We start from the raw sequence: 12572 nt of genomic DNA, 5'->3' as shown, positions 1-12572 counted from the left end.
CGTCGGACTTGTTTAAAAAACACTACATTACGCCGCCCAGAAAAATACCAATCTTCTTAGGATGCGCCTATAAGTCGGACATAGAGTTTTGGACCAAAAATTGACTCCCAAAAATCTTACTTATAGGCGAGTATATATGGTATATGATGATACAAGATCATGAAAGTCAAGGAAGCTTGAGTCATGTTTATTCAGAATTGTCTATGCTGTCTGTATTCCTGGATGTGTGGGCAATTATCAAGAAACACTGTTAGTCCTAGGCCAGGTAGCGAATCATTGTATCTAACCATTACGTACAAAGTGATCAAAATTATACATTGGCTGGGGAACTAAGAGCTTAAAATGGCAAAAATTAACTATTCTTAAAAAAGTTCCACCAAATGTAAAATATCTTATACTAAAGGACCAAACAAAAGTTGTTGGGGACTCATCAAAATTTGTTGGGAACTCAATCTGATTAAAACCAGATCCTGATATCCGCTCACTTAGATCGCTACACTAGGATCTGACGTAACCCCATATAGGGTCACGTCCGCATGACCTTTCGTTAAGCCAATCAAATTGACCCTGTCGATTTATACCAACGATAATTTTCCTCCCATGAACCTTTGCGTCATTATTTACGTTAGAGATGCAAAAACAAAACAAAAATGGCTGCGCATTTGACAGACGACTCCACACTTGTCAAAACATGCGATTTAAACAACGTCTGTATTTTCTGCGGGTTTTCTTTCATTCAAACGCTAAAAAATCCCGATGGAGTTCACAATTCAAGGAAAATGGCTGCGATTGTTTGGTTTGAAAGAAAACATATCGCAGCTAGATGCGACATCACAATGCACCATTTACGTCGACTGGCGTTATATTCCTCGCGTTATTTATGTAAACCATCTTGAAAACTATTCAATTTGTACCCATCCCTATTCATACATAAATCTGAATTCACAATTAATTTAATTTGGGTATATTTCATATCGTACGCTTTGTTGTTTGAATGAACAGAATAGATTAGGCATTATTGTGAAAGTTTAAAATTCGTTATGCGAAAATATACAACTTTACAGTGTGGAATAAACTTCGTGGGAGAGAGATTACAGCAATTTGTTTACGAATTGCCAGGAATGGCCTAAATAGCCATCATTGTCTGTATGGTGCAATCTGACTTGCTGATAGTTCTCATGAATATTCCAAGCGAAAGGTCATGCGGACATGACCCCCTATGGGGTGAGGTCAGATTCTAGTGTAGCGATCTAAGTGAGCGGATCTCAGGATCTGGTTTTAAACAGATTGTTGGGAACTTGTCATAATTTGTTTGGGACTCACCAAATATTCATGGGACTCAAGCTGCTCATAAAACCATGAGTCCTGGAATCAACTTGAAAAATTCCTATTGACAACTCTGAGATTGCACATAAAATAAGAATCCTAAATTCCTATTGACAACTCTGAGATTGCACATAAAATAAGAATCCTAAATTCCTATTGACAACTCTGAGATTGTATATAAAATAAGAATCCTAAATTCCTATTGACAACTCTGAGATTGCACATAAAATAAGAATCCTAAATTCCTATTGACAACTCTGAGATTGCACATAAAATAAGAATCCTAAATTCCTATTGACAACTCTGAGATTGCACATAAAATAAGAATCCTAAATTCCTATTGACAACTCTGAGATTGCACATAAAATAAGAATCCTAAATTCCTATTGACAACTCTGAGATTGCACATAAAATAAGAATCCTAAATTCCTATTGACAACTCTGAGATTGCACATAAAATAAGAATCCTAAATTCCTATTGACAACTCTGAGATTGCACATAAAATAAGAATCCTAAATTCCTATTGACAACTCTGAGATTGCACATAAAATAAGAATCCTAAATTCCTATTGACAACTCTGAGATTGTACATAAAATAAGAATCCTAAATTCCTATTGACAACTCTGAGATTGCACATAAAATAAGAATCCTAAATTCCTATTGACAACTCTGAGATTGCACATAAAATAAGAATCCTAAATTCCTATTGACAACTCTGAGATTGCACATAAAATAAGAATCCTAAATTCCTATTGACAACTCTGAGATTGTACATAAAATAAGAATCCTAAATTCCTATTGACAACTCTGAGATTGCACATAAAATAAGAATCCTAAATTCCTATTGACAACTCTGAGATTGCACATAAAATAAGAATCCTGCTGCTAAAAAGGTCACTAGTCTCTGTCCCACAATTCTGTACATCATTTAAAAGTACAAGCCTGTCCATCAAACAATTGAATTTTTGTGTGACTATTTCTTTTATGGACTTACTCAGGTGTGTGCATATTGTACAACAGAGAGGGTACAATCTTGTCCATATGCACAGGGTCCCAGATATTGACCTGGAGGTCATCGCTTACAGTCTTCCTCACCACTCCTTGTAAACCCAAAAGACCTGCTCCTCTGATCCTGAAACAACATCATATCACTAAACAACAGATAAAACTCTAATAAACATATTCTATGTGAAGAAGAACATAACTTCAATTTAATTTTACTGTCTATTATCAAAAAATTAATTTATGAATTTCAACTCATAATGTGTTTGCTAAAATTGGGAAACAAATGCTCCTCAAGTGTCTGAATGACCCAACATAGTTTTCATGAGCACAAGCAACCAATTAAAAACGGACAAAAGGTGATAAAATTTAAAGAAGTCTATGGGCAAAATCGCTCACCTGAGTCACCTTGGCCCTGCTTTTGTTCAACTGTTGTTTTTAAAAGATTTTTTTTTCAATATTTATTCCCATGAAAAATTTTGACCCCATATTGTGATCCCAACCTAGTCCCAAAGGATCACAACATGACTGAATACACAACATGGGGATCCTCATAACTAATATGACATTGCTGTTCTGGAGGTTAAGGTCACAGATCATGGTATGAATGAAAGGTCTTGCCATAAGAAATCTCTATAAAAATATGAAAAATCTACCTTAAACAGGTCAGGAGATTGTTAATTGGTTACATTTTCTTAAAAGTTGGTCAAACTCCAGGACCAAGTTCACAAGATTAGAAACTCTGGTCATTAAAAAAAGTTTTATCACAATGAATGCTTCTATGAAAAAGTTATGGAGAAAGGTTAAAGTTTCAGACAAACAGGTCAAAACAATATACTGACGTCTTCAGTCGCAAAGCAAAATGAAAAACTTGAATCCACACAATTTGGATCTGATTAAGTGTAGCCCTGCTACTCTTGAAAGAATTTGTTTACATGGATTTCTGTATATTCCCATATAAAACTTTGATCTCCGATTGTGGCCCCATCCTCCTCCTATGACTCTACTCTATTGTCAAAAAGCTTTCATGTATATTTCAACTTTTTCTGATCCAGTGGTTCTTTACGAGAAGATTTTTAAAGACTTTTCCTATAGATTCACATGACCCCTACCCCCGGGGCCATAATTAGAATCTACTCTATTGTCAGGAAGCTTTCATGTATATTTCAACTTTTTCTGATCCAGTGGTTCTTTACGAGAAGATTTTTAAAGACTTTTCCTATAGATTCACATGACCCCTACCCCCGGGGCCATAATTAGAATCTACTCTATTGTCAGGAAGCTTTCATGTATATTTCAACTTTTTCTGATCCAGTGGTTCTTTAGGAGAAGATTTTTAAAGACTTTTCCTATAGATTCACATGTAAAACTTTGATCCCCTATTGTGACCCCTATCTAGCCCCAAGAGGTCATGGATTGAACAAAATTGAATCTATACTATGTCATGAAGCTCAATGGTTCTTGAGAAAAGATTTTTAAATAACCACACCCTATTTTTGCCTTTTCTTGATTATCTCTCCTTTCAGGGGGATGTTGCCCTTCATTTGAACAAACTTAAATCTCTTTGAATCAGTCAAAGATGATTTGTACCAAGTTAAATTGAAATTGGCCTAGTGGTTCTGGAGAAGATGATGAAAATATGAAAAGTTTACAATGACAACAAAAACACCAATAAACAACAGATAAAGATCACACAAGGTGTTTGAGTCAGACTAATTTGTGTGGGTTCAATGCTTCAGGCCTGGTATAAAGATACACTGAGAACAGACTGTGATTTATTTCACTACCTATATTCTGAACACTTGTACTCACTTTGACTTGACATTTTCATTCCTGTTGCCACTGTGACTCATAACACTGAATTTTGACACAAAGAAATCATATCTTCTGTGATATGATGGAGTATCTTCTTCTATGTTAGCGAACTTGATAAACTGAAATAAACACACAGGTATTTACAACTTATAAATATGTTGCTGAACCCTATGCAATTTATATGAGTTATGCATGCATGCAATTACTAATACACACAAAATTGCATTACTGTATCTCCTCCAGCTCGTTGTATTGGGACAAATTTACATCCTTTACTTTAAAACATTTAGGCTATTACAGAAATTATGTTGTGTTTGTACTTACAGACTGGGTGGCTAAAATTTGAAGCTCAGGTTCATCACATTCTAGTAACTTCTGCACCATCTTCAGAAAACTCTCCACAAACAGATTTAGGGAGTGGGCATGACATGCTACCAGGAGTTGATCAAGGGCATCCATAGCCACAAACACAAACCTGTTGACAAATGGTTTCCATTTCAAACGTATAATTCAACACGTAAGGAACATATGTTAGACGTAACATCTTTGAGTAAGTAAAATGATATCGTAATTTTTCAGATCCAGAACTCCAACAAAAATGATAGAATATAACTTAATTTCATGTAATCTTTCCGTATTTGACATACCCAATCCTATGTCTGCTGATGTCTCTACTCAGTCTCTGTTCCAAATACATTCCTATTCTATCTAACTTTTCAGATGTAGTCATCGCATAAAATGTTAACTTGTCCATGTTGTTTTTCACAAGACCATCCTAAAAACCACCAAAAATCAAATATAAAGATTAAAACAAATAAACTTTGAATACATAGGACTGAAATTTAAATAGTTAGGGTTTTTTTTCACACACAAAAATTTATAAATCCGCTGGATTCTTCGAGTTTACTATTTACCAAAATTCCCTTTTCACAGACTTCCTCCAAACATTGTAATCTATGCATCTGTCAGTATTGTAGTTTCGACAAAAATAATTTCCCTAACTAACCACTTATATATTTCATATAAGGTCAAGAAAGGGCAAACAAATATATTGTAAATGTTTAAGATGGCAATTGGTTATAATTTTGTAATCAGTTGGTTGTAAATTCTTTCGACTGATTAACCAATTAACCATCAAAAAATTATTTTTAAAAATGTGTTTGTAAAACACTGATTCCCCTTACAGCAGCAATTCTAGCACCCAAAGAGAGGTCTTTTCACAAGGAATACACATATGAAATTTATATGAAAGCTCTACCATTAACCATTAAAAAATCATGGCTCATGTTAAAGTTTTCAAAAGGAGGTCAAAAACCAAGGTCAAGGTCATGAAGTCAAATATTTTGCTACCTAAAGAAAGGTCTTGTTAAAAGGAATACAAATATATGTAAAATATAAAAGCTTTATTACCAACCATTCAAAAGTTATGGCCAAGGTTAAAGTTTTTCAAAAGTAGATCAAACTCTGATGTCAAGGTCACAAGGTAAAAAAACCTTTCATATGCCAACAAAATCCACATTCAAACAAGAATATCTTAAGAACTCAAAATTTTCAGTTTTTATTTTTTTATCTTCAATATCTATCTTGGGCTTAAAAGTTTTTGTTTAAAAATAATTTGCTTCACAAAAGACGAAGACAAACGGCTTTATAATTTGTTACCACAATTCCAGCAGTGGTGAAAATCAGTACTGAAGTCCTTACAGGATGTGTAATCCAGTGCCACTGAACACAGCTGATAATTTGCAATCTTCCTGTCTTTTATTTCCATGCATTTGGGGTGTCATTTTGATTATGAATGTAAAAATTACACTCGCAGTCTGGAAATTGGTATTAACAGTTGTTATTATTAGCGTAACACTGTTAAGTAGTTTATCTATTTTACACATGATCGAGTCTGATTGGGAACTTCCAAGGAAATATGAAATACAAACTGGGTGATAATCATCATAATTACTTTGAAGATCTTGGATCAGTCAATAAATCAATTTCTAAAACATTCCCTAGACCTTTGAATATTATGTTCCCATTTTTATATGTGCATATGAATATGACAATATTTCTCTCCTACAAAAATAACCTGATTAATCAGTTACAAATCTTTTAAACAGTGTTTTTTGACCAAGCAATTGGTTAATCATTACATAAGAATATGACAGTATTTGTTTCCTAAAAATTTAACCTGATTAATCAGTTAACAAACCTTTTTTAAGAAACCTGAATCATGCACAGAAAAAGTAATATAAATCTCAAAGGTTTTTTATCAGGTGGCTCTGTAGCTCTATCTCAGCCCCCCCCCCCCCCCCCCCCCCCCCCCCCCCCCCCACCACACACACACACACACACACAGAAAGCTACAGTTCTGCAGGTAGTTGTAATTATTACAAGTCAACAAGTAAATACTTCAAAGTGGTGCAAATTCATTAATCACAAATTACATTTGAACAAGAGTATTCAGAAAACAACATAGTTCGTCAGAATGCGCGACTCTACTTACCCAATCAGATAACCAAGGTTAAAGTATATGAAAAATAGGTCAAAGTTCAAAGTCAAGGTCATTAAGTCAAAAGTTGGTACCAAATGTAAGGCCTCGTCGTGAGAAATCTACATATGAAATATCAAAACCATATCTCCCTTAGATCAAAACATACAAACAAGGTTAAAGTTTTTGAAAAATAAGTTGTAGTTCAAAGTTAAGGTCACTAGGTCAAAAGTTTTGGTACTAATCAAAAGCCTGGTCATGAGGAATCTATAAGTGATTTATCAAAGCCCTGTCCCTCTTGGTTCAAAAGATACAGATAAGTTTGAAGAATTTGAAAAGTGGGTCAAAGTTCTCAGTCAAGGTCACTAGTTTAAAGTCTTGGTACCAAATGAAAGGCCTGATCATGAAGAATCTATAGGCAACATATCAGAGCCCCATCCCCCTTGGTTCAAAAGACATAGCCAAGGTTGAAAGTTATTGAAAAGTACATCAAAATATTCCAGGACGCAAAGTTAAACGTCTTGGTACTAAATGAAACACAGCTTGATTTGATGTATGATATAAATATCTAATAAAACTTGTGAAAACAAATATTTTGTGGACTCTAGAGTATCTTATTTAATTAGACTCTAAAATTTCTTATTTGCGTGCAAAATACTTCTATCATTGAGAGAAAAAATCACGAAAATTCATATAAAATTATTGAGAGCTTGTATCACTTATTCAATGGTGAAATCATACTTCATAAAAGGTGTTTTATTGAGCCATTAAATAAAATATTGGTGTAATGAGTCACCTTAATAACTATGATATACTATACCTGTGGATTTGCTGGGAATATGCTGTCAACCAGATGCTTGTACCTTGGTGGTCTCAAGACCTCCCAACACCCACAGCACCCTACATAATGACCAAAAAAAATCAATAGAAAACACACCATTTTTCATAAATGTACAGCATTTACTGTATTCCCAGGGTTCAAAATTAAGTGAAAATACTTACTAAATGTGACCAAAAAATATTTCAGCAACTGAGTTCCATTATATGCTCACAAACTTTATCAATAAACATTCTAAATCTCAATTATCTGCATCCCAGGCTTTTTAGAATTTCTTATTCAAAACATCATAAAGATATGTATGAATGCCGAGTCAGCAACAATCTGCAAACTCTAACATTGGTTGTGATACTTCTGCAAGAATTTTCACCAAATTACTTCTTGCATATCAAAAAACATGGTACATTGTAGCACCATATAATTTCAACTTAATTTACATCAAACAGCACTTGAGAATCGGTAACATGTTGAAGGCAAAACATTAAGAGACTTGTTAAGATCCGACACACACGTTAACACTTTGCCCACAGGATATGGGGGGAAACATGATTCTCGAGCTTCTATCATTTCAATGCAGAGGAAAATCAGACAAACGTTTGCATGCTACTATTAAGCAGAATCAGGTTCAGATGATGATTAAGCATTGTGCATAACTTACTTTTCTACATATTTTAGACAATCGGTTTCCCACAATTCAAATTCTATAGAGCTGACCGACTTACTATAGAGCAACAACAAATACCCTAAATTTTTATTGTACTCTTTATTTGTATTTCAATTTCTTTCATTTATCACGTAATTTTAACTTTTTATTCTATAGCAGTGTTTGAAAATAACTTTTAAATCCTGTAGACATTAGGTCTGCAGTCATTTTATTTCCTATACTAAGACCACAAAAGAATTCCTATAGACCAAAATAAAAAAGCACTAAAATTTGCACATGAAAAGTGCAATTGCTGAAGATGCAAGATATACTGTGGAAAACCTTGCAAATATTACTTCCATTGATTTGTCACCTGCTTTCAGCATTCTAAAAGAATAAAGCCTCTGATAATTAGTGCTCAGTGGGTCCCCTAATTCCTTACAGAAGAGCAAAAACGCATCTGTGTAGAAATGGCCATCAACTTACTTAGCAATTACGAAGACTGTGATCAACGAAGATTAAATGAGATCATTACTTGTAATGAAGCTTGGATCTAAATGCAAAAGAAATTGACCAAAGGTGCATGGAGATGAAAACCAAAGTACATATCAAGTTGATTCTGATCCATCCCCCCTCCTCTGCCTCGTGTTAAAAATGGAATACTCTAAATTGAATGATTCATCATTAGACTATGAAACTTTTGTTTTAGTATAGCAATGGGGTGGTCAGACATTTATCTGTGTAACACAGACATTTATATGACTTGGTCAGATTTCTTATAGACAAGTCAGTCCATTGCTGTTTCAATAGATTTTAACCGACGAGATTTTCTATAGGTCCACTGTTAATTTTGCACACTGCTCTAGTGATATTCTCTAAAGCTTAATTTGTATAAGAAGTGGAGGCAAATTATAACTGAACAACAGAATGTCAAAAAATATAGGGTGTCCAGGTAGTGCAGAGGTTACACTCTCGCTTCTCAACGCTGCAACCCGAGTTTGATACCACATAAATAACTCCCTAGCACAAACATCCGTGCATCAAAGGACTTCATTGGAAATAAGCTTTCGAGCTTTCGTGGGTTATCCTTAGTATTTATGTATTTGTATGTACAGTGGAACCCCGTTATAACGTTCCCCCTTTATTACGTTAGTCCGCATATTACGCTGCTTATGGCAAGATATTCTCGCTAAACTGAGATTATCCCTCTTTAGCGAGAGAATAAACATTACCATAAACAGGTGTTTTGGCGTCTTTATTGAAAATAATGGAAAATCCTGTGCAACGCTGAATAAGTGCAACACAACTTAACTCAACATCATGCGAATTGTTTCTATGAAATTGACAACATAGTCAAGAAATTGCATATCAAAGTTGCTGCGTATGAGGGAAGCAGTCTGAAATCCAATACACATCGTGAGTGTTTTTGTTTTGATTAATATATTTGCAGAAGTATCAGACATTTTAGCACTTTTTCTTCTTTTCACATAAAACACGAAGAGATGTACTCCACGGGTGTTTTTCTCGGTTGTACGGGATATATCAAATCTCGCTAGAGAGGGATAATCGCCTTTTAGCGAGAATATCTCGCTATTGGGGAAGTGATCCCAACCTGTTTGTTGCCAACGGGGAAAGGTACCTTTTACCGGTATAGGTAGTAAAAACAACCTAGATAAATCCCTGCAATACACGTATCAACACTTCGCCGAGAGTTACGTTCCTTTGCGGGGTCAGCCAAAGGTCAATCGGTGAAAACCCAAGTTTTCCTTCTTTACCTTACCAAATGTACGATGTTATTACCTTGACTTTTAGCCAATTACCAAGTTTTCATACAAGTTACTGGGTTGCCCCTATCTGGGGCATTATTGTAGTTGACTGCAATTGATGGCAAAATAACAGATGTCAAAGCTACAGATAGGAAAATTACAAGGGCAAACGTAGGGAAATACGGTTTTTATCCGGGAGATGGCGGACAAGGGACGCAACTTGCGCGAAGTGTTGATACGTGTATTCATATCATATGCTTATATAATCCGAGATTCCTCTGACTCTTACCCCCGCTTTTATATTTGACATGTACGGGGGAGAGTCAGAGCGGACTCCATATTGAAAGTGGGAATTCAGTGACACCAGCTGGTGTCGCTGCTTTACCTACCTCTTACAACTTTATTTCGCGGATCTATCTTCCAAGACGTGAGAATTCAGTTAACGGAAGATAAATCTATAAATAGATCATGATTAATACAATGCTATCGCCGTTTAAACGGCCCTAACACCGACAAATGGAGCATCACTTGAATTAGGTCGCCGCCTCGCCATTTGATTTCTTTGCGCATGACGTCAGCACATGTAAACACAAAATTCCATCGTTTAAACGGCGATAGCATCGTATTAATCATATATTTGTAGAATAATCTTCCGATAACTGAATCCTCGCGTCTTGGAAGATGGGTCCGCGAAATAAAGTTGTAAAGCAGCGACACCAGCTGGTGTCGCTGAATTCCCACTTTTCAATATGGAGTCCGCTCTGACTCTCCCCCGCAGAAGTCACAAAATAAAAGCGGGGTTAAGAGTCAGAGGAATCTCGGATTAATGCTTATAATTAACTTATTTTGAGATACTAAAATTTGAGGATGTCACCCACCCCCTACCCTGGAAATGACTGCATTTTCAAAAATTCCGATGAATATGAGTTGGGTAGTAACATCTAAAAGCTGGATAAAATCCTGCAAAAACAACGGGGACGGTGGTTTCTAACGCACTTTATATCTCACAACATCATTCCGCCGTTTAGACCCGCTAATATTCTTTGCTACATTTGTATTACGTTAAAATTAAAGTACTACCTGGCATTCTTGTTTTTCGTCAACTGATGTGTGCAGTAGAATTGGTTAATGGTGATATATATCAACTTTTTTTCAATTTTACCGATGACAGACCAGCTAACACCGCCATATTGAAAAAAGCGCCACCTATCTTTCACAAACTTGCCGAAAGAAAAGTCGTGCTTTTACTATTCGATCTTCTTCTTTTTTTTTCATACTGCTTTAAAATTCAGATCATTGGCCTAAATATCCTTGAGTCTTGATTTAAATTTAAAACTCGTTTGTTTGACAAATATATAAACTGCTGAATTATATAATTTCATATTATCTTCGATCACCTTTCAAAGGGCGTGCACACAAAGAAAAAGTCGGAGCATACGCAACATGCTCAAAAGGCCCACGGGCTTTATCGGTCACCTGAGTAATAGTGAAAAATTATCACTACTCTTAGGGACTGGTCAATATTTATTGGGGAGTTGGGACCGGTGCAAAATGCAATAGGACAAGCATTTATTTTGCCTTACATACTGATAGGACTCCAACTATTTTATTTTCAACACTGATAGGATAGATAATATATGTGCAAATTTATCATTGAACAAAAATATCATGAAGTATTTCAAACTTTTAATTCAACTATCTTACAAACAATAATACATGCTTCATTTCATGTCCAAGTTGAATTGACTAGAGACAATTCGCAATTATATACTGGACCTTTGAAATATCAAAACATGTAATTAAAAATCACAACAGAAGTAACCAGCTGTGAATAAAGTTACATGTAAGTTTTGCATGAAGTATGGATTTCAATCATAGAAAATAAAAATGGTGTATCATGTTCGTCATAACTTGAAGATACAGACCAGAATTTAAATAAAGTCAATACACATCTTTAATAAATTGATAGTTTGTCAATACAACCTATTATTGGGTCAAATGCTGTCTGACTTGTTTCATACCGATTGTTGGACCGTTCTTGGCACATATTTTGACTACGGATAACTCCCTTTACCTGATCAAGATATAGGGCTCACGGAGGATGTGACCGGTCGACAGGGGATGTTTACTCCTCCTAGGCACCCGATCCCACCTCTGATATATCCAGGGGACCTGTATTCTTAAAAGATAGGACAGGGTGTTTTTTTTTAATGAAAATATGGAATGCACCGGTCCCAACCCCCCAATAAATATTGACCGGTCCCTTAAGGACTATGAAATCTAGAAAGAAAAAATCCTGTTCTGAATATCTAAGCTGAATTTCAACATTAACATTAAAAGATATGACTAATTTGGACTCATCCTAGAGTCAAAACCCTGGGTTGTGAAATTCACCATTTTTTGTACATCTGTTTCTACTATTCTTTAGTATGCATTTAAATTTTATACAGTATCATGCCAAATATGAAAAGAATTGAACAGGTAGTTATCAAGAAGTTAAAAATGTTCAGTTGTTGACCCACGGCGAACGACGATGGACGACAACCAACTGCAATAGAAAGTGGGAAAGACAACGACCTTTTTCCGATTTGTTTGTAATAAAATGTTATAGTGTGCCCCCCCCCCCCCCCCTCTCCCAAAGAAATCTATGAACAATAAAAAGCGGGTAAGCACCCCTGGGCCAGTTCACCTTCTAAGGAAC

The 12572-nt window shown here is 35.3% G+C and overlaps 1 protein-coding gene across 6 annotated transcripts in view; it reads right to left on the bottom strand.

Moving 5' to 3' along the window:
- LOC125670425 (protein EFR3 homolog B-like) overlaps positions 1-11088 on the bottom strand; it is a 45999-nt gene extending 34911 nt beyond the window's left edge. For all 6 annotated transcript variants that reach the window (XM_048905578.2, XM_048905580.2, XM_048905581.2 and 3 more), the window contains exons 1-6: positions 10952-11088; positions 7445-7524; positions 4793-4920; positions 4470-4620; positions 4143-4264; positions 2323-2460 (exon numbers count right to left, since the gene is read on the bottom strand). In XM_048905578.2, the coding sequence (XP_048761535.1) occupies positions 2323-2460; positions 4143-4264; positions 4470-4620; positions 4793-4920; positions 7445-7524; positions 10952-10958 (626 nt within the window). In that variant the 5' untranslated portion in view covers positions 10959-11088. The remainder of the gene's footprint in view (positions 1-2322; positions 2461-4142; positions 4265-4469; positions 4621-4792; positions 4921-7444; positions 7525-10951) is intronic.
- Between the last annotated feature and the right edge of the window lie 1484 nt (positions 11089-12572).

Source organism: Ostrea edulis, chromosome 4, assembly GCF_947568905.1.
Source record: "Ostrea edulis chromosome 4, xbOstEdul1.1, whole genome shotgun sequence".
NCBI classification, from domain to species: Eukaryota; Metazoa; Mollusca; class Bivalvia; order Ostreida; family Ostreidae; genus Ostrea; species Ostrea edulis.
The sequence above is the reverse complement of the archived record's forward strand: the minus strand, read 5'-3'. Positions and strand labels throughout refer to the sequence as shown.